We start from the raw sequence: 22999 nt of genomic DNA on the forward strand, positions 1-22999 counted from the left end.
GCCGATCCGCCTATGCCTCCTTACTCAGAAGCCTTATTCCCCTGAGTAAATGTGCGGAGGGGATTGGGACGCCAGGCTGCATAGCGGTTCACACGGGAGTAAGTCTGGGTGAATTCCAGATGGCTCGAAGTGAGCCAGTCCCAGCTCTCACGCAATTTGGGGTGTGCGTGCAAGTAGCTCGCCTTGCCTAGGGGCAAAACAGTGGGGCACCAGCCCTGAGCCTTGGGCCCCCGAGGGAGGGGCGCCCCTGAGGACGCACTCCGTCTATGCCCAGGAGTCCCTTTTAAGGCCAGCGGGCGCAGCAACCGGCGTCGGCGGCGGCGCGGGGGTTCTCCTGGAGGTGGTGCTGAAGGGACAGCTCCGTCCCTCCCGCCCTCCGTCCGTCGGTCGCTCGCGCCCGCCCCTCGGGAAGCCGAGCGCCGGCCGCTGCCCGCCCGCCCTCCCGCCCAGCCAGCCAGCCAGCCAGCCAGCGAGCGAGCGAGGGAGCGAGGGAGCGAGCGCGCGCGCTCCGCCTGGGCCAGCCCAGCTGCTGCCGCTGCCGCCGCCGTCGCGGGAGCCTGAGCAGCGGCGGGAGCAGCCGGAGCCGGAGCCGGAGCCGGCGCAGCAGCCATGAGCCAGGCAGCGGCCGCCTCTCCGCCAGCCGCCGCCGCCGCCGCCGCCGCCCAGCCGCCCGCCCGCTCGGCCCGCCGCTCCGCCGCCGCCGCCGCGCTCGCCCGCGCCCGCCCGGCGGGACCATGAAGCGGCAGAACGTGCGGACGCTGGCGCTGATCCTGTGCACCTTCACCTACCTGCTGGTGGGCGCCGCCGTCTTCGACGCGCTCGAGTCCGAGGCCGAGACGGCCGACCGCACCCGGCTGGAGAAGCGGCAGCTGGAGCTCAAGAGCAAGTACAACCTCTCCGAGGCCAACTACTGCGAGCTGGAGGGCGTCGTGCTCAAGCTCAAGCCCCACAAGGCCGGCGTCCAGTGGAAGTTCGCCGGCTCCTTCTACTTCGCCATCACCGTCATCACCACCATCGGTAAGGCGCGGCGGCGGCGGCGAGGGCGGCGAGGGCGAGGGCGAGGGCGAGGGCGAGGGCGAGGGGCGCGGCGAGGGGGCCGGCGGCGCCCATCGCCGCGGCCTTTGGGCGCAGCCGGCTGCCGCCCGCAACCCCCCCCCCCCGCCGCCGCGGCGAGACCGGGGCCCCCAGCGCGCCCTCCCGGGGCTTAGCAGGGAGCCGTCCCCCTTCTTCCTCATGCCCCCCCCCCCCAGCCACCTGTAGTTCGTCCTCAGTTCTGCCTTGGTGCCGCCGGACCAGTTTGGGGTCCCCCCCCCGCCCCCGGGCCTGTGTTTAAGAAACTGAGGCTGGCTAAAGGAGTTCTGCAACTTGTTTTGAAGAATGGCGGCGGGGGCGTTCAGAAACCTTCGGGACTGCTTGCCACTGGGCGGAGACCCCCCCCCTTGCTTTTCTCCGGGGTGTCGGTCCCGGAGGTGTCCCCATCACATTTCACTCTAACATCAATTGTATCCCCCCTCCTCTAATTCCACGCCTCTCATCATTTTAGCGAGCCTCGGACATGATGGGATCTGTAGTCCAACGCAGCTGCAAGGCACGAGGTGTGGGTGGGGGCAGATTTAAACGCCTCGGACTCCGTTTCCTGCCGTTGTTTGGGCGCCTCCGTTTCCCGTGAAAGCCGGGCTTGCGGGGGGGGGGGGGGAGACGCGGCGTCCTCAGCAGCGCCTCGAAGGAATCCGCTTTGCAGCGCCGCTGCCCTCCCAGACAAGCGAACCCCTTCCACGCGAAGTGGGGTGTGGGGTTTTTCCCCCTTCCCTCTTTCCCCCAGCCGGTTTGTGGAAGTGGGGGGGGGAGGCGAAGGAGTTGGAAACCTCAAGTGATTGCCGAAGGAACAATACAGACAAAGGGTCTTTCACTGAAAGCAGACCCCTCCCCTAGTCTCCCCCCACCCCCGGTCCGGCATGAGATAACCAGAGCAGCTGGCGCGGCGTTTGAAGGTGTGCTGCTGTGGGCTTCCATGTCCCAGCCGCAGCCTTGGGGTTGGGGGAGATCAGCTGTGGGGTAAATCATTTAGGACGAGGGCTGAAAGAAACAGCGTGGGTCCAAGTGGAGGAAGGTGAAGGCCCCCCCCCCCGTCACCAAAACCTCTGTGCCTCTTCAAGATAAAGGAAGAAGAACGGTTTGCCACAATCCAAAAGTGTACTTACTAGTGAGTAAGCCCCATTGGAGCCAACGGGACCCACGTGCGAGTAAATGTCCTGAGAATCGTGCTCTTGGACTGCGGTCCTGGATAGAACACTTTTTGTGAAAACGGTGTATGAAATGTGTCCTGGGCCTGAACAGTTGTCGTAACCCTTATAAGCCGTTATAAGCAGCAGTGTAGATCCTGCCACACCGGCTGAAGGGACTTAACTCCTGGGTAAACAGGCACAATGTTGTGCCGTTAGAGTCTCTCGCTCTGTTTTTTTAGTATATAGAATGTCTTTGGGAGAATTGCAGAGGAATCCTTTGCATCTTTACTTCGAAGTTAGCCCCGCTGCTCCGTTTCGTGGGGTTTGTTCCCTTGCGAAGTGTGTGCATGGGATTGCAGCTTAAAGAAGAGCTATCAAGCCGTTTTAAATGCCCCCCCCTCTGCTTTTCCAAGCTGTGTACACATACACAGTAGTGGCGGCTACAGGTCTATTAACCTGGCATAGGTGCCCTGAAGAGACAGCTGGGAGGGGGAGGCAAGTGAAAACCAAGCTGAATCGCCTCCAAGGATTTATTTCTTTTCTTCCTGCTTCTTCAGAAGCAAAGCGCATCACTTCTTGGTTCTCAAAAGGAGCACGGGGGGGGGGGGACCCAACCAATCTTTTTGCCAGTTTCTGAACAACATAAGCGGGGGTGCGGGGTGTGGCGGTGGGGAGTCTCAGCTCACAGTGTCTGCAATGCGTAGGATTCCAGAGAGTGTGACTAGCACCATGTTGGGAACAGAGGGGTTTTCCTCTATGGTGAGATAAATACTTGGGAATCACCTTCTCCCACCTCAAATAAGCCTAGGAACGACGCATCCGTCCATCCCAGTCATCTTTTACATCCCATATTAATGCTGCGACCCTAGACATAATTACTAGGGAGTAAGCCCAACTGGGTTCAGTCGGATTTACCTCCGAGGATGCACGCACGGGATTTCACTGTCCACGTCCGATCCCACCATAACTCCAATAATCCAGGCAGGCAAGAAAATGTTTTCCTAACTCCTCTGTAACAATTTTCTAGAGGGCTCACTGTTGCAGCAAACCCCACAAAGACTGTTGTAGCCCCTTAAAGACTGTCAGAATTATTTATTCTTGGATAAGCTTTTGTGGACGTGGTCCACTTCATCATACGCACGAAGCGGCGTCCATGAAAGTTTATGCCAGAATAAATAAACGTGTCAATCTTTAAGGTGCCTCAAGAGTTTTCGTTTAACTATTTTGTGTGCAACGAAGATGCCAGGTATCGTATTTTGGGATTGTTTCCATTTTGCAGATGGAGAACTGAGGTGCCCAGGAAGCAGCTTAAATTAAAACCCAAGTTTCTTTGGTCCAAAACTATACCATATTTGGAGGGGTTTGGGGGGGGTGTTATTTGTGTTTTTTGTTTTACTCTAGGTCCTGTGTTTTGATCCGAGCTTGGGGGTTGGTAGGACGGAACACCTCGGATCGTCTTAACAGTAAACCTGAGGCAAGCAGGAAACATCCCTTGCAAATGTTATTCTCGAGTTTAAATACATAGCTATATAAAGCTGAAATTCTATTCCCATTTACTTGGCAGTAAGTTCCATTGAATGCAGTGGGATTTACCTGGGAGTAAACATAGATTGAATCACATTGCAACTTGAGTGGACACCAACATCTCTGCTTTAATGAGGACGAAAAGCTTTGCTTCGATGCGTTTAAAAACCAGAAATTATACATCTCTGTTTACCACATATTAAGCCAGCTACAAATAGAGCATTTTTAAGGACAAACCAATGCAATTGGGCACCGTTTGACGCGCAGAGGAAGAGATCAGTGTAAGCTCCTAACTCTTGCTTGCAATCAGATTAATTCCTGATTTATGGTGCTGCTATATAACAAGAGTCGAATTCTGTCCAAAGACCCTCAGAGCCCAGACAGCCTTGAAGCCGCTTCCAAATTGTTTCTCAGATCTCAGACTCTTAAAATCTCCCCTCTGCAGAGTTTTCCCTGTCATACGGCATTTGCTCTTTGTCTCTCTTGCTGTGTTTGCTTTATTTTTAGCACATCCCCTTTTGCTTTGGAGTACTTGACTTCTTACTATTTGCATGTCTTTTGGCGACATCTCTTTTTGTTCATGCGCACAACGCCTTTGCAAGGAAGGCCACCTCTAGTCCTGGTCTGATATATTTATAGCTCACAACCCTCTCAAGCTCAAGATCTCTTGCAGTGGTGCCAAAGATGCTGAGGTCCGGTACTGGGCTTATGCAGGGTGCTGATGAATGGAGGTCATGAATTAAAATCATTTTAGCCTGGCTTTCCATCCAGGTGGATCATCATGGCTGCTAACAATCAATTTAGAAAATGCATCATTATTAAAAATCAAAATCCAATCAGCACAAGTCAATTAAAACAAACAACTAGAAAACAACCCCCACTAAGAGGATCAAACATTACTGTTTTTAAATTATATATTGTTTTAACTTGGATCATGGTTTAATTTGTTTTTAACTGTGCATATTTATTGTTTTATACTGTATGTTTTTATCTGTACGCTGCTCTGAGATCTTAATGATATAGGGCAGGATATAAATGTTTTAAATAAATAAATAATAAATAAATAGTTCCAGACCAGGCCAAAAAAGCACATTGAAATAACAAGAATCACCTAATATCTGATGGCAGAGAGGGGAACTGTGTGGATATTCTGGTTGAAGGAATTCCACAATGTGTGTACCAACACTGAGAAGACTCTGCTGCATTTACCTACCCACCACATCTCAACCAGGAGTGGGATACAGAGCTGAGACTTTAAGCATGCCAGTGGGCTTGCAGGGGGAAGGTGGCCCTTAGGTTGGTCATGTCCAAACTCTTTGACTTTTGCTGCCGGCCCCAGGATTTAGGCTGCAGGGCTGGGGAAGAGAAATGAAACAAGAGATGTTTTCTCTCCCTCTCTCATAATACTAGAACCCAACAAAGTCATCCCACGAAGCTGATTGGTGGGAGTTTCAGGACAGAAAAGGAAGGACTTCTTCACACAGCGCAGAGTTAAACTATGGAATTCACTACCACTAGATGTAGTGCTGGCCACCAACTTGAATAGCTTTAAAAGGGGGTTGGATAAATTAAGAACATAAGGAGATTCTGTTCACACAGTGGCCAACCAACTTCCCACAGCAGGACATGAATGCAGCAGCACCCTCCGGCCCATGTTCCCCAGCAACTGTTGTACACAGGCATACTGCCTCTGATGCTTTAATGTGGATTCCTGTATTGAGCAGGGGGTTGGACTTGATGGCCTTATCGTCTCCTTCCCACACAATTTTCTACATCCTATTGATTTATTTGTTACTTTTCTATACCACCCAATAGCTTGAGCTCTCTGGGCGGTTCACAAAAATTAAAAACATTCAAAGTATAAAGCAACAGTATAAAACCATAATATAAAATACAACATAAAAGCTCAACCAGATAAAAACAGCAGCAATGCAAAATTACAAGATTAAAACACCAAGATAAAATTTATTTATAAACTGTTAAAATGTGGGGAGAATAAAAAGGTCTTCACCTGGTGTCTAAAAGCATATAACGTAGGTGCCAAGCAAACCTCCTCAGGGAGCTCATTCCACAGCCGGGGTGCCACAGCAGAGAAGGCCCTCCTCCTGGTAGCCACCTGCCTCACTTCCTTTGGCAGGGGCTCACGGAGAAGGACCCCTGAGGATGACCTTAGGGTCCGGGCAGGTACATACGAGAGGAGGCGTTCCTTCAGATAGCCTATCCCCAAGCCGTTTAGGGCTTTAAATGTTAATACCAGCACTTTGAATCGGGCCCGGATCTGGACTAGATCCTATGATTGTGTGATACTGGGGGAAGCATCATCAGGACCAGTAGCCACTGATAGCCTAATGGATCATAGAATCATAGAATAGCAGAGTTGGAAGGGGCCTACAAGGCCATCGAGTCCAACCCCCTGCTCAATGCAGGAATCCACCCTAAAGCATCCCTGACAGAGGGTTGTCCAGCTGCCTCTTGAAGGCCTCGAGTGTGGGAGAGCCCACAACCTCCCTAGGTAGCTGATTCCACCGTCGCACTGCTCTAACAGTCAGGAAGTTTTTCCTGATGTCCAGCCGGAATCTGGCTTCCTTTAACTTGAGCCAGTTATTCCGTGTCCTGCACTCTGGGAGGATCAAGAAGAGATCCTGGCCCTCCTCTGTGTGACAACCTTTTAAGTATTTGAAGAGTGCTCTCATGTCTCCCCTCAATCTTCTCTTCTCCAGGCTCAACATGCCCAGTTCTTTCAGTCTCTCTTCATAGGGCTTTGTTTCCAGACCTCTGATCATCCTCGTTGCCCTCTTCTGAACACGCTCAGAATGGGAGGGTGCAGATGCTCTCATGTCCTGCTGGTGGGTTTCCCGTTGGGGCATCTTGCTGGCCATGGAGTGAAAAGAATGCTGGACTAGATGGACACTGAGGCCACAGCTAGACCGAAGGTTTATCCTGGGATCCTCCAGGGTTCGCCCCTGCCTGAGCACTGGATCCCCTGTGTGTCACCTAGTTGAACAGGTTTGACCCCTGGACAACCCAGGGATAAACCTTAGCTCTATCTGTGGCCTTAGTCTGATCCTGCAAATCTCTTCTTACATTCTTAAGTTCAAAGGAAGAGCTGGAACGGAACCCACCATTCACTCCGATTGGCGTTTCTTTCTACCTAAAGCGAAACACTGTGGTGGAGGCCTGAAGTGAGTTGCTGTTTCATTTCCGCAAATCTTTTGTGTTGGTTGTGAAAGATGAATAAAGGCCGTAGCTCTGCGCACTGCCGTCTTTGGGTGCTGTCGAGTTGAGGCGTGAATCAGTTGGTGCCTTATAGCAACGTTCCCAATGCCCCGAGGTGCGCTTCGGAAGGCAATGTAAGGGCAGGACCCTGGCTCACGGGTGGGGCTCCTCATAGGCAGACAGAAGTCCTAGGACTCCTCTGTAATCTTGTGGCCTTTTAGCATTTGAAAACAGCTTGGTGTTCAATGATATTGTCTTCCTTGTTGGTGTTTTATGATAGTTTGTCTATTTTTACCCTGATTGCGACCCCATTAGATACTTTATAGAAAGAAAAAAGGAAAGGAACCTCTCGTGCAAGCACTGAGTCATTACTGACTCTTGGAGGGATGCCAGCTTTTGCGGATGTTTTCTTGGCAGGCCTTATAGCGGGGTGGTTTGCCGTTGCCTTCCCCGGCCGTTATTCCCTTCCCCCCAGCCAACTGGGTACTCATTTGACCGACCTCAGAAGGTTGGAAGGCTGAGTCGACCCGAGCCGGCTGCCTGAAACCAGCTTCCACTGGGATCGAACTCAGGCCGTGGGGAGAGTTTCAGCTGCAGAAACTGCTGCTTTACCGCTCTGCGCCACATGAAGCTCTACTTTATAGAAAGGTGGGATATAAATCTAACATCATCATCATCATCATCATCATCATCATCTCTTTTCTCACTTGGGGCGGTTTTTCTAGATGAACATGGTGGGCTTTGCCAAGTCATGCTGTCTTTTACTGATTAAGGAATTTTCTATTGAACATGTTTTAAGTAGGACTGCTTTCTGGATATTGGTGTTGGATGTATTATGGTAGGCCCAGTTTCTGAAGGTTTTCTGTATGCCGGTGACTGATGTAACTAATGGAATAATTGTGACCTTTTCCTGTTGCCATAGTTCTTTAACTTTCGTGGCCAGTGGTGTATATTTCTCTCTCTTCCCTTCCTTTTCTACAACATTTTTGTCATTATGTATTGCTATGTCGATGAGGTATGTGTTTTTTTCTTTTTTGTCTATAGCTGTTATGTCTGGTCGGTTGCAGGGTATTCTCTTGTCTGTATGAATTGTTCTGTCCTAGGCCAGATCTACACCAAGCAGGATATGAAACTTTGAAAACTGTATGTGGAGTGTGTCCTGGGCCCCAACAGTTGTCACTACTGTTATAAACTGTTTTAAAGCAGTAGTGTCGGCCCTGTCCTAGTGTATTTTATGGTCTGCATTTTCCAAGATTGTTTGGGGTGAGTATATATAGTACGGTGTAAGTTGTTTGATGAGGTGCAGGACACGGAAGTGCAGGACACGGAATAACAGGCTCAAGTTAAAGGAAGCCAGATTCCAGCTGGACATCAGGAAAAACTTCCTGACTGTTAGAGCAGTACGACAATGGAACCAGTTACCTAGGGAGGTTGTGGGCTGTCCCACACTAGAGGCCTTCAAGAGGCAGCTGGACAAGCATCTGTCAGGGAGGCTTTAGGGTGGATTCCTGCATTGAGCAGGGGGTTGGACTCGATGGCCTTGTAGGCCCCTTCCAACTCTGCCATTCTATGATTCTATGATTCAATGAGGTTAAATTTGATGGCCAGTTGTTGGTGAATAATTTTTGCAGTTGTATTCTATCTGTATGTATAGTCTATTCCTGACAGATTTTTGCATCCTCCTATTACATGGTCTATTGTTTCTTGGAACTGATGACATTTCCTACATAAATCTGTTGTTACACTGTTATCTTTTATGATGACAACGATGATGATGATGATTCCTTTCCATTTAAATCCAAGAGAATATTTCAAGTTCTAAATTAGTGTCTCATGTTGGTAATGGATGAAGGCAAGCCTACTGCAGCTTAATCCAGGCATGCGCTCAGTCAGTCAAACAGCAAATCAAGAAATAGGGACGCAGTTTGTGCTGAATGGGGTGACACTCTTCTTGAAGCCCAAGGTTCGCAGTGTACTCCTGGAAGCAGCCCTTAACCTGGATGCTCATATCTCATAGAATCATAGAATCATAGAATAGCAGAGTTGGAAGGGGCCTACAAGGCCATCGAGTCCAACCCCCTGCTCAATGCAGGAATCCACCCTACAGCATCCCTGACAGAGGGTTGTCCAGCTGCCTCTGAAAGGCCTCTAGTATGGGAGAGCTCACAACCTCCCTAGGTCACTGATTCCATTGTCGTACTGCTCTAACAGTCAGGAAGTTTTTCCTGATGTCCAGCCGGAATCTGGCTTCCTTTAACTTGAGCCCGTTATTCCATGTCCTGCACTCTGGGAGGATCGAGAAGAGATCCTGGCCCTCCTCTGTGTGACAACCTTTCAAGTATTTGAAGAGTGCTCTCATGTCTCCCCTCCATCTTCTCTTCTCCAGGATAAACCTGCCCAGTTCTTTCAGTCTCTCCTCATAGGGCTTTGTTTCCAGACCCCTGATCATCCTGGTTGCCCTCCTCTGAACACGCTCCAGCTTGTCTACGTCCTTCTTGAAGTATGGTGCCTAGAACTGAACGCAATACTCTAGATGTATTATTTGTATACATTTATACAAATGTATTATTTGTATACTCTAGATGTATGCATACAGCACCTAGTGAAGTTCCCTCTCCATCACAACAGTTAAAGCTGCAGGAGCCCTGTCCTCTTTTGTATCCAGTAGCTAGAGTGACTAGATGCAAAAGAGGACAGGGCTCCTGCAGCTTTAACTGTTGTGATGGAGAGGGAATTTCACAAGGTGCTGCATGCATGACACCTGCTGAAATCCCCTTTTCTATGCAACTGTTAAAGATGCAGGAGCCCTGTCCTCCTCTCCATAGGGTCACCCTAGGACTCATTCTGAACTCTGGGGATTTTCAGGGCTGGCAGTGATAGGAAATTGGCACAGGAGGTGGCAACGCAGGAGACGAACGGTGCACTCCCTCCCTTGTGCGTCGTACCGTGCCGCCCCTCTGCTACCGCTCCACTCGCTGGCCCTGCCCGCTTTGCTGCCTGCCAGCCAGCCAGCTCACTGTTCTTTGCATGCGCACGTTCACTCGCCTCCCCAGCACACTGTCTATGCATTGTTTCCAACATCAGGAATTGCACAGCAACTATACAAGGTCGGGCAAAGTATTGTGAGAGGTTCTGGGATCTCTCACAATGCTTTGCCCAAATGAGCAAGGCTCTGTGTGGCCCCTGAAGGTGGAAGCACTTTATGGGCAGCGCGATGGGGAGGCGTGCATGCGCGTGTGCGCAAAGGACAGTAAACCAGCTGGCCAGCACACAGGAGGACGGGCAGATCGGGAAGGTGGGATGGAGGTGGCAGCAGTGGTGGTAGTGGGGCGTCCCTGCTTCAGCTGGCGACCTCCTTGGCCTGGGCCCGAATGTTTGGTTCATCTTGAACTTTGAGAATTAAACAATCGAACGAAACCTTTGCCTGAAATTTCATGTGCAGTTTTTCCTGCCCATTTCTCTAAATACATGCATGGTTTTGCTTAAGATATACATTATTTGCAAGCAATGTCCCCAATGCAATGCAATTCTGAACATTCAAAAACTTCCTGACTGTTAGAGCAGTACGACAATAGAACCAGTTACCTAGGGAGGTTGTGGGCTCTCCCGCACTAGAGGCCTTCAAGAGGCAGCTGGACAACCACCTGTCCGGGATGCTTTAGGGTGGATTCCTGCATTGAGCAGGGGGTTGGACTCGATGGCCTTGTAGGCCCCTTCCAACTCTGCCATTCTATGATTCTATGAATGGGCTCAAGTTAAAGGAAGCCAGATTCCAGCTGGACATCAGGAAAAACATCCTGACTGTTAGAGCAGTACGACAATAGAACCAGTTACCTAGGGAGGTTGTGGGCTCTCCCGCACTAGAGGCCTTCAAGAGGCAGCTGGACAACCCTCTGTCAGGGATGCTTTAGGGTGTATTCCTGCATTGAGCAGGGGGCTGGACTCGATGGCCTTGTAGGCCCCTTCCAACTCTGCTATTCTATGATTCTATGTTTCAAAATCCTTGCATGTAAATTGGTCAAATCGGTTAATCCAGCACAGCCGAGGGAGGGCTGGATTTCAAACAAAATGTGAAGAGAGGAAGGGATTAAGTGGGATTATTGCATGGACGGTGGGGGCAGGGGGAAGTGGAGGAAGCAGCAGCGAAGGGCTAGCAAATAACCTGTAGGGTTGGACGACTGGTGGTGGGTGAGGCCCAGAGCTTAACTTTCAAATGGGGAGAAGGAGGTGGCGACCGCCCACAGGCTGATTCCGATTTAACTTCTTAAACTCGAGGACAGAGTTTACACACATGCATCCCACTGGCCTAATCTACACCAAGCAGGATATTGCATTATGAAAGCCGTATGAAGGTGGTATGTAAGAGGCAGGAGCCACACTATTGCTTTATAGCAGCATTGAAGTGCACTGACGACTGTTGGGGCCCATTGACACAGACCGTATGCCTCTTTCATACCGCTTTCGTAGTGCTATATGTTGCTTGGTGTAAATTAGGCCACTGTCAGTTGTAAGTGGGGCACCTTCATGGAAGTGGCAAAAAGAAAAGCGTTGGGGCCCTACCCCCATTTTTATTGTGAGGAAACCCTCCACAATGGCTTGGAGAAGGTGAACCGGGAGACGTTTTCCTCAATCTCCTATAATGCTATACTCTTTATAACACTAGCCATCTTCTGAAGCTGTTCAAATAGCACGTAGCAAAACTATGGAATTGACTGTCCCTCGTTGCCACACTCTGAGCCTCTCTCGGAGTAGGCACCCAGAGGAGGACCTTAGATGTTGAACATAGTGACCGGGTATATTCACTTCGGGAGAGGTGTTCCGTCAGGTGTTGTGGTCCCGAGCCGTGTTGCCAGGGAACATGAGCAGCATGGTGCTGTTGTATGCATATCCTACCTGTAGGTTTCCCAGAGGCATCTGGTTGGCCAATGTGGGAGCAGGATGCTGCAGCAGATAGGGCTTTGCTCTGATCCAGCCTCAGGGCTCTTCCTCTAGTCTTCTGTTCACTTAAATCAGCCTTTCTCAACCTGGGGCGCTCCAGATGTGTTGGACTACAACTCCCAGAATGCCCCAGGCAGCTCTGCTGGCTGGGGCATTCTGGGAGATGCAGTCCAACACATCTGGAGTGCCCCAGGTTGAGAACCACTGACTTAAATGCATGCAGACCACTCATAATTGAGGGCACCGCCAGTCCATTTTGCCCTTTCAACTCAGCTGCCCCGTTGTTTGACCCCAAATTGCAAAGGCAAAACTATCAACTGGCTCTAAAATGGATGATCCTCCCAGAGTGCAGGACACGGATTCACGGGGTCAAGTTACAGGAAGCCAGATTCCAGCTGGACATCAGGAAAAACTTCCTGACTGTTAGAGCAGTACGACAATGGAACCAGTTACTTAGGGAGGTTGTGGGCTCTCCCACCCTAGAGGCCTTCAAGAGGCAGCTGGACAACTGTCAGGGATGCTTTAGGGTGGATTCCTGCATTGAGCAGGGGGTTGGACTCAATGGCCTTGTAGGCCCCATCCAACTCTGCTATTCTATGATTCTCTGTTGCCTTTTGTTTCAAAGATCCTGGAGCGTGTGGTCTACTCTCGCTGTCTTGACTTTCTTTCTAGCAACTCTGCTCTGGATCCTTTTCAATCTGGATTCCGTCCTTTGCATTCCACTGAAACAGCCCTTACGAAGATCACCAATGATCTTCTTACTGCCAAGTCTAAAGGCCTTTATTCCGTTCTTATTCTCCTTGATCTAACCGCAGCCTTTGACACGGTTGATCATGATCTTCTCTTAGACTCCCTCCATGACCTTGGACTTTGTGGCTCTGTCTATAACTGGTTTGCCTCCTATCTAACGGGTCGCTCCTTCAGCGTGTTGGCTAATGGCAACTCGTCTTCCCCTTTTCCACTTTCAGTAGGGGTTCCGCAAGGCTCGGTGCTTGGCCCGTTGTTGTTTTCTTTATACATGTTGCCCTTGGGTAATCTTATTCAATCTCATGGCCTCCAATATCATCTGTATGCCAATGATACACAATTATATCTCTCATCTCCGGAACTTTCTCCTGATGTTCACGATCGTATCTCAGCATGTCTCTCAGATATCTCAGCTTGGCTGCTTCATCGTCGTTTGAAACTTAATATGGCTAAGACTGAATTGCTTGTTTTTCCTCCTAAACCTTCTCCTCACCTCTCATTCTCTCTTACTGTCAATGATGTTACGCTTACTCCGGTCAATGAAGCTCGTAGCCTTGGCTTTATATTTGATTCCTCGCTCTCCTTTAGTCCTCATGTTGAGGCAGTAGCTAAATCCTGTCGCTTTTTCCTGTATAATATTGCCAGGATTCGACCATTTCTGTCTGTCTCTTCTGCCAAGACGCTTGTTCATGCACTGGTTATTTCTCGGTTGGACTACTGCAACCTTCTTCTCTCTGGCCTTCCTTCTTCTCACATCAGTCCATTGGTTTCTGTTCACCACGCTGCCACTAAGATCATCTTCTTGGCTCGCCGCTCTGACCATGTTACTCCACTTCTGATATCTCTCCATTGGCTTCCAATTCACTTCAGAATCCAATATAAACTTCTCCTGTTGACCTACAAAGCTTTTCACGGTTTAGCTCCGCCCTATCTCTCCTCTCTCATCTCACACTATTGCCCCGCTCGTGCTCTTCGCTCCTCTGATGCCATGTTTCTCACCTGCCCAAGGGCCTCTACTTCCCTTGCTTGGCTTCGTCCATTCTCTTCTGCTGCCCCTTACGCCTAGAACACTCTTCCAGAACATTTGAGAACTACAAGTTCAATCTCAGCTTTTAAAGCTCAGCTAAAAACTTTTCTTTTCCCTAAAGCTTTTAAAACTTGATGTTACTCAGACTTTAGACTGTTAGTTATACTGTTAGTTTTACCCTACCCAGTGCCTGTTTACCCTACCCTGTGCCTGTTTTCATTCTCTTCCCCTCCTTATTGTTTTATTATGATTTTATTAGAATGTAAGCCTATGCGGCAGGGTCTTGCTATTTACTGTTTTACTCTGTACAGCACCATGTACATTGATGGTGCTATATAAATAAATAAATAATAATAATAATATGACCTTCCTTTCAAACCTGGCTCTGGGGAAGTTAGCTGCGGCAGTGACTTAGCACAGAGTCCTACATGTGCTGCACACACATCGCTTAATCCTCTGTGCTTGGTTTCTCTCCACTTGAAGCTCAGTGTAAACTGGTTCAACGACCATTGTGTGGGAGGTGGTGTGAGAAAGCTCTGCCATGTGTGTGTTGTGTACTTAGCTAGCGATGGCGCATTTGCACAGACAAGATGTCATTTGATGTAGCGTGGTCATACTAGTCTATATTTAGTTTTAATGTCCCTGCTCCTATTGGTTTTCCCCCTTCCTTCCCTGTCTGTTATGGTGATTTTAGATTGTAAGCCTTATGGCAGATTGTCTTGTGTTGTTTTATTCTGTACAGCGCCATGAAAATTGATGGCGCTTTATAAATAATAATAATAATAATAATAATAATGTTGCAGTTATAAGAACAAAAGAACATAAAAGTGCCTTGATGCTGGATCAGACCAAGGGTCCATCTAGTCCAGCACTCTGTTCACACAGGGGCCAACCAGCCATCGGCCAGGGACCAACCAAGCAGGACATGGCGCAACAGCACCCTCCCACCCATGTTCCCCAGCAACTGGTGCACACAGGCTTACTGCCTTGAATACTGGTGGTAGCACACAACCATCAGGGCTAGTAGCCATGGATGGCCTTTGCCTCTAGGAATTTATTCAACCCCCTTTTAAAGCCATCCAAATAGGTGGCCATCACTACATCTTGTGGTAGTGAGTTCCATAATTTAACACAGTGCAGTGTGAAGAAGTCCTTCCTTTTATTTGTCCTGGATCTCCCACTGATCAGCTTCATGGGATGACCCCTCTAGGTTCTAGTATTATGGGAGAGGGAGAAAGATGTCTCCCTGCCCACATTCTCCGCACCATGCATCATTTTGCACACCTCTATCATGTCTCCCCTTAGTCTCCTTTTTTCCAAGCTGAACAATCCCAGTTGTCTTAACCTTCCCTCATAGGGGAGATGCTCCAGCCCCTTCATCATCTTAGTTGCTCCTTTTCTTCACCAGCTCCATAATATCCTTTTTCAGGTGTGGCGACCAGAACTGTTCACAGTATTCTAAGTGTGGTCGCACCACAGATTTGAATAAAGGCAGTGTAATACTGGTCGTTTTATTCTCAATTCCTTTTCTTATAATGCTGCATGTAACAGGTGGCAGGGGCTTTGGGATCATAGAATCATAGACTCATAGAATAGTAGAGTTGGAAGGGGCCTACAAGGCCATGGAGTCCAACCCCCTGCTCAGTGTAGGAATCCACCCTAAAGCATCCCTGACAGAGGGTTGTCCAGCTGCCTCTTGAATGACTCTAGCGGTAGATGCTGATCTGCCTTTTGCCTGCCCTGCTTCTGGAGTGCTCTGTCCTCCATCATGCCTTCACGTGTTCTACTAGCATTGAGGTCAATGCCTGGTAGGCCTGGTAGGGTGGCACTAGGAAGATCTGTGGCATGGGCAAGGCCAGGGGCAACCTGACAACCCTCTCAATTCCTCTTTCTTATTCGCATCATTTACATCTGATGTTACTCAGTGTTGTTGCTCAATTGGCAGTCCTTGAATCCTCCCAGCTAGCCTGGCCTTGCCGGCCCGGCCCAAAACTTCTTGTCCCCACCTATCCCACTTCCAAGTGGCTGTGCTGTGCAACCTGCACATGGTCAAGATTTCAGAGCCAGCCCTACCATGAGGCAGAGTGAGCCCTTTACTTTAGGTGGCAGATGCTAGGAGGCGGCAGCAAGGAGTTGGAAGAAAGACCCGTGTGCCATTCACCCTGTCAGCTAACCTCCTGCTTTCGGCTGCAGTGGAGGACATTGCCCCATCCTCAGTGTTGTAGGAAAAAATCATCTGCTTCCAGTTCGGTTGGCTTTTACCCATGGAATGGGAGGGGAGCCATCTTGTTCTCTGCCTCAGACAGCAAAATGTCTTGGGCTGGCCCTGAACGCATGAAGAACCAAAAGATCAGGCCAAAGGGCCACCTAGACCAATGTCCTCCTTTACATCATGGGTCCAGGAAGAGGCCTCTAGGAAGCCCATAGCCAAGATTCAAAGGCAATAGACCTCCCCCACTGCCTCTCCCCAGTAGCAACTGGTATCCAGATGCATACGGCCTTCGGACCTAGAAGTTCCATATTACCATCATGACCAGTAGCCATTGGTTGACCTCTCTTCTTCCTCCTCCATTTCCATGAATTTCCCTTATTCCCTTTATAGCCATGTGTGCTTGGGGGGAAAGTCATCATCCTTGATGACTTTGCAAGGGGTCATGTAGGGAAACACATGCTTTGCACACAGACAGCCCTGGGTTCATTCTCCATCAGCTCCAGTTGAAAGGATCCCTGGACGTCCCTTCGGGGAAGAGTCTGTCCCCATAAGGCCTTGAGAACTGCCATCTCTAGCACTCCGATGGCGCAAAAGGAGTTTCATATGATCTGAAGAAGGCTTAACGAACCTGGTGCCCTCCGTGGCTGTGCTGGCTGGGGTGGTGGTGGGTGCTCCTGTCCAACAGCTTGTACACATGAGCGCCCTTATCTCCCAGGACCATTTGGACGATGGGTCCAGCTGCTCCATCGTCTCCGTCCAGCACACGTTCTTGTGGAAGAAATCTTAACTAGCAGGAATGCTACGAATGTGCCGGGAAACCCGGGGGAGCACTGCATTGCCTCCGTTCTATCTCTTGTTTGGTCTGCGAGGCGACTGGGCCCTGGCACAGGGCAGCTCTGAAGAGTGACATGGAGGAACAAGCCCCCGGGGGCATCGTAGCCCATAAAACCGGCCCTCCCCAGTGCACGGAATGTACGCTATCTCCGGCATTCCCGCTCTGGCCTTGACCGCCCAGCGCCTGCCAAGGACTTTGGTGCCCATCACAGTGGACATGTCAGACCATCTCGCGCTTGACCTAGTAACGCCTGGTGGGCTGAGGCAAGGTTCTTTTCGCCCCCTGCTCCTCACAGGGGTTGGGCAGGCGCGTGCTCTCTTGAAAACAACAGCCGACACATTTCTGGACCTCATGAGAACAAAAGCCTCCCGTTCCCAGAAAGTGAGGTTTCCATGCCATAATTGGCATGATGTCTCCCGCCTTCCTTTGGGCTGGTGCACATAATCTAGAGCCCCTAATGTTGATTGAAAACAACAACAACAACAACAGAAGAAGAAGAAGAAGAAGAAAAAGAGAGCTTTATTCTGTCACTGGAACGGCTGCTGTTCTGTGCGTCCTGCCATTCTGCCAGAGAGCAGAAAGGGCACAGGATGTGGTTCTTGGCACAGCCCTCAGCCTTCCCCGAAGAATCTGTTTTCATTAACCCTCCCAAGCTCCTAGACCTCATGACTGCTAGGAAGTGTTTGAAAGGGAATGTGGAATGCCTTCTGGAATGAACCCTCCGAAGCCAGAGAGAGGGTGGGCGTGGGGCTCCATGGCTCGGCGTGGCTCGCGACCCCCTCTTGCTTTGTGGCTGGCACATGAAAGTATACAAAATAAGAGCACATGGTGCAAATGTGCTCCATTGCCATAATTTATAGTGGCCTCAAGAATTCACTTTTTTTGGGTGCAGAATATTGCTCCTTTAGTCATAATATCGCCATTATTATTATTATTTAATTATTATTATTATTATTTAATCACAGAACACAAACAGTTCAACACATAAACAATGACGCCAGACACATTACTGCCTGCACAAGGCTCTGGGATTTCTTTCTTGCCAAAATAAGTTTCTCTCCCTCTTTGACAGCTTCTAACCCATTTGGGCAGAAAAGATGACAGATTCTTCTCCGCGGTGTTGCTGCCTGGCCAGTTATGAGTGTCACGGCCCAGGGTGTCTTTATGCCTTTCCTTGCCAGGGAACCTGTTCCCTGTACAAGAGCCGGCATTTCTCTGCTTTTGTCTGAGAGGGAAAATGATGACCCATCAGGGACCCTTAGCTTTGAAATGATGTATGGAATATTGATTGCTAGATAGGGAGAATGTGGAAGGAAAAAGGAACGGCTGGAGTCAGAGCATTCAGGAGGCCCACATTTCTTTCTGTGAGTCATAGTACAAGCAAAAGCGGCCTTGTGGAGGCCAATAACTCATGGCTCACATGTATAAGGTCCCAGGTTCAGATGCAGTAAGGGGGAGAAATGTGCTCCCACTTCCTGAACCAATATGTGAACTGAAACAACCTTAGACTACAGTATTTGCACGTTTACAAATTTTGCAAGGCAGATCGCCAATTAAAACCAACCAACCAACAAACAGGGCAGATCTTAAAGGAAAGTGCATGCAAAATGCATATACTAGTAAAAGTAATGTACAAAAGCACATTATATTAGGGAGAGAATTGCTTGCTAAAATGCACATATTAGGCGAAGTGTGTACAAAGGTGAGCGTATTAGGAGAACGTCACGCATGAAAGTGTACAAATATCTGTGCTGACGTTTACAAAATCCACACGCTGATGCAGAAACTAGGGTGACCATATGACCAGTTTTGCCCGGATTTGTCTGGGTTTTTGATGACAAATCCGGGAGTGAGGAGGGGAAATCCGGATTTTTTTCCAAAGAGCAGCTCTAATGGGAATTAACATAAATGCTTATAACTCTGTCATTTTTTAAGATAAAGACATGTAACTTGGCACAATGGTAGCTCTTAGGAAGGGCTTTAGTCACACCAAATTTGAAAGAGATCCGTTCATCCATTGATTTTTTAGGATTTTTTTTAAAAAATGAGGTTTTAAAATTATTATTTTTAAAACTGTCATGTTTAAAGATAAAGAGCTGAAAGTTGGCACCATGATAGCTTTTAGGTAAAGCTTTAGCCATACCAAATTTGAAACAGATCTGGGGCCAGTAGCAAACCCTGTTAACAACAACAGCAGCAGCAGCTTGCAATGAGTGAAGATACAGTCAGAAAAGATATTTGAGGGAAGGGGAGAATGTAACACACAGAGTATAGCAAAAGCTTCAAAGTACAGCAAAACCTACAAAAGTAGGAGTGAGTGAAGTTAATTTCAGATACAGTGAATCTCTCACTTGTTCTTTATTTCAGTGATTTTAACATTAAGATGTTATGTAGAACAGATTTGTCTTAAATGTGTGCTGTAGAATCAGACATGTGACCAAAGCTATGTTCGGGTGGGCACGCCTCCTTGGTGCTGGACACGCCCCCTTGGGGCGACCATGTTGTCCTCCTTTTTGGTTTCCAAAATATGGTCACCCTACAGAAACAGGATGAAACAAATTTAAGATTGGAAAAATGGGGAAACTGAAACGGACAGGATTCGTCCATCCCTAGGATGCAACAGCAGCAGCAGCACTGCCAAGGGTCTGAGAAAGACCTTCTGCAAGAGACTAGAGGGACTTAGGCCACAGCTAGACCGAAGGTTTATCCTGGGATCATCCAGGGTTCGCCCCTGCCTGAGCACTGGATCCCCTGTGTGTCACCAAGGGCTTTGCTAGACCTGCCGGTATAAGCCGGCAGGGAGGCGGTGCGACGGTGCGCTGATGTTAGCGCGCGTGCCCGGGGCTTCCAGACGCCGGACGCGCAGGGACCTCGCGATCCCTGCAGCATCCGCCATTTTTTCCCTTCAGTTTAAAGGGGCCATGTGCAGCCCGAAGACTGCGGAGAAGGTAAAGGGTTTATTTTTAATTTAGCCCCCCCACCCGCTGCTGATCCCTCCCCATAGGCCCCTGCCTGCTCGCTCGTCCTCCCCGCATCCACCATCCTCGATCCCATCCCCGATCTTCTCCCCCCCTCCCTCGGCAGCCCCATCCCCGATCTTTGCCCCCCCTCCCTCGGCAGCCCCATCCCCGATCTTCTCCCCCCCTCCCTCGGCAGCCCCATCCCTGATCTTCTCCCCCCCTCCCTTGCCATCGTCGATGTCCAGCTTCCCCCCCCTCTCCCCTGGTGGGTCTGGCCTTCCCCCTGCCTCTCTCCCCCCCCTTGGGATCTCCCCCGGCCGATGGGCACAGCGCTCAACGCTGTGGCCAGTCCGCGGCTTTCTGCAGCTACTCGCGAATAAGCGAGTAGCCGCAAAAAGCCACGGAAGTAGCAAGACGTTCTGCAGCCCCGGCCTGAGGCTGGGGCTGCGGAAAAGGCGCGCCATAAGCGACTTCGCTTATGGCGCGTTAGGGGAGGCTTCAGCGCGGCCTGACCCCGGATTCCCCTGTGCGTCATCTGGACGCACAGCAGGGAAACCGGCCCACAAAGCGCGCTAAGGCCTCGTCTAGCAAGGCCCCTAGATGAACAGGTTTGACCCCTGGACCATCCAGGGATAAACCTTAGGTCTAGCTATGGCTTTAATGAAAGGCAGCGTCATAATGAGTTCACATGCATTTATTTAAGGTATTTGTATGGTGCCGTTCAAAAAGTGCATAACGATGAAAATCTACAATCCATATGATAAAATTAAAAACCAATAAAACAGCAGAGCAGGGGGGAAATCGCATCTGAAATCCCTAAGATCCTCTTAGGATAAAAGGGATGTCTTAGTCTGGCACCTTAATCTTTGCCTTCTAGGGAATCATACAACCGTGCAGCCCCCGTTGTGTCAGGAGCTTCAGTTTATTAGCCCTCATCCAGCCTGTGACCAGGTTCAGGTCTTCTACCGTTTGGTTCAGATGACAGGGAGAAACAGAGCTGAGGGGCGTCCGCATACTCATGGTGATTAAACCCAGCTCTCCAGATGATCTCTTCTAACAGATCCATACAGATGTTGGAACTGCATGGAGAACATGGTGGGACGAATGATGAATGAGAGACGAGCTCTGGGGCTGCTGAAAATGGTTAAAATCTTTAATAGTTCTTATTCGTATGCAAAAATGCTCGACGTTTCGGATTTGTTATAATCCTTCCTTAGGAATTGATACTGGAGACAGGCTGCTGAAAAAAACTGTTCCTGTATGTTGGATACTTTGGGGAGTTTTCTTCTCTTCTGAGCGTTCTACTAACGAACTGCGTTTCATCAAATAATTTCGGTTCGTAATGGCGAGTCTGAGTGGGTGGGACATGGTGGGACTCCATAAGGTGTGCCATGAGTCTGAGCAATATTCCTTCACCACACCCAATCCCAAAGCTTCCCTACAATTTGGGTGGTTTTAAAAGAGGATTGGACAAATTCATGGAGGACTCGGTGGCCTTGTAGGCCCCTTCCAACTCTGCTGTTCTATGGTTCTAGGAGAAGGCTATCAATGATGACTGGTCTGGATGCCCATATGCTATCTCCAGTGTGTCTATGTACATCAGTTGCTGGGAAGATGGGGGAAGGGTGTTGTTGCACTTAAGTCCTGCTTATGGGATTTCTGTGAGCAGCTGGTTGACCACTGTGTGGATGGACCCTTGGCCTGAAAGAGGGACGTCTGTCTGTCTGTCTGTGCCAAGAACATGGAACCTAGACATCTGAAACTTTCCATGCATGTTCAGGGGACATAGGGGTGTGGACCTCAGTGATATTTTGTTTTATAAGAGCCCTTAATTAATTTTAATTAATTTAATGTAGGGAAGTGCAAATCAGCAAAACACGACCTCACTAAAGTTCTCCAAATTCCAGCTTGAAGCTCATTCCAACAGCTCCATGTCAGATTGCGAGCTTTGATATTTTCTCTTTTTGGATGAAAACCTGGGTGTATTTTCAGGTGAATGTTTGCAAATGTATGCATGTACTGGTTCTTCTCCCATTGATCTGAGCATATTTGTGTGCATTTTTCAAATGCACATGTTTCAAATGTGCACATGTTTCAAATGTACGCATGCTGTCAGATGCATTTTTGGCTGTCTGAGAGTCTCACTGCAATCTCAGGAACGTACAGACTTCAATCCTAGTTTGGTCCAGAAGATGAGAGCTGGCAATATCCAGATCAAAAGCAAACTGAAATGAATTCCTCTTGCATCCCTAAGTGAAAGATGTCCCCTGACACCATCTGACCTGGTGGTGGTAGTGGCCATGCACCACCCCACCTTAAACTAGTTCTGCACCTCTGCCACGTACTGCCTGCTCTTACTAGTGAGCTATGAGCTCTCACTGTTATGATGATGCTCTGGAAAGTCCCACCTTGTGAATCCCTGACCGCTGCAGCCAGGTTAGCTCTGTGCTGGCCAACATGGGTTCAGCGGTAGCATGGATTTTTGGCAAGCTAGCCTTGCCTCTGGAACAGAGGCTGAGTTGTGGGGAAAGGATCCAAAAATAAGCTCATTTCTCCAGATGTTTGTCAAGAAGCTGCCTGAAGGCCCAGCTGTCCAGATGGACAGCTGCCCCTTCTGTGTAGGAATGATGAAGCATCACTTCGATAACTTCTAAAAAACCTTCAAGGAACTCAGCTGTGTTTTCCTCATAAGTTAAGTCCTAAGAGTCACCCCAGCTAACCTTGCTTGTGGACATGGGTCAGCCCATGCCGCCCCACCACACAGGCTTAGAAGGCGTGCCCCAGGACCCTTTGCAATGTCACAGAGGATAACGGGACACAGCTCTTGCGTTGCCCACGGTCTTGTGGCATGGGGTCGCTTGGGTTTCTTATGCCATTGGCTTCATGGTAGAGAAATAAACTCTGTAAATCCCTCTTCTCCTTTTATTTATTTATTTTATTTATTTATTTATTTAAGGGTTTTTATGCCGCCATTCAGCCAAAAAAGGCTCTCACGGCGGCTTACAAAAGTCTTTCTTTTTCTCTTAGGACCACTAAGGATGATGTGTCTCCTTCCAGTTTCTGGAATGGAGCCTGCTCTTCCATCCTGGACGTCATGAAATAGTTAAGGCTTGATCGGCAAACCTCTCAAAGAGTTGCTCTCTTGACGTCACCATGTTCAAAAATATAACTGCAGGATTTGGAAAATATATCCTTTGAGAAATTTAGAGCTGAGAAGTTTGGTCTGTATGCCAGCCTGGTCCTGGATAATGATGAGTGAACTGGGCCCCATGATAATTCATAATTTGCTTGCTGTGTTATGGATCCAAAGTTATA

General features: G+C 49.2%; 1 protein-coding gene across 1 annotated transcript in view; it reads left to right on the forward strand.

Annotated features, from left to right (window-relative positions):
- Nucleotides 1-703: 703 nt before the first annotated feature.
- KCNK3 (potassium two pore domain channel subfamily K member 3) overlaps nucleotides 704-22999 on the forward strand; it is a 112486-nt gene continuing 90190 nt past the window's right edge. The window contains exon 1 of the mRNA XM_063123761.1: nucleotides 704-1017. Within this exon, the coding sequence (XP_062979831.1) occupies nucleotides 735-1017 (283 nt within the window). The 5' untranslated portion in view covers nucleotides 704-734. The remainder of the gene's footprint in view (nucleotides 1018-22999) is intronic.

The sequence above is a fragment of the Elgaria multicarinata genome, chromosome 4 (genome assembly GCF_023053635.1).
Source record: "Elgaria multicarinata webbii isolate HBS135686 ecotype San Diego chromosome 4, rElgMul1.1.pri, whole genome shotgun sequence".
NCBI lineage: Eukaryota > Metazoa > Chordata > Lepidosauria > Squamata > Anguidae > Elgaria > Elgaria multicarinata.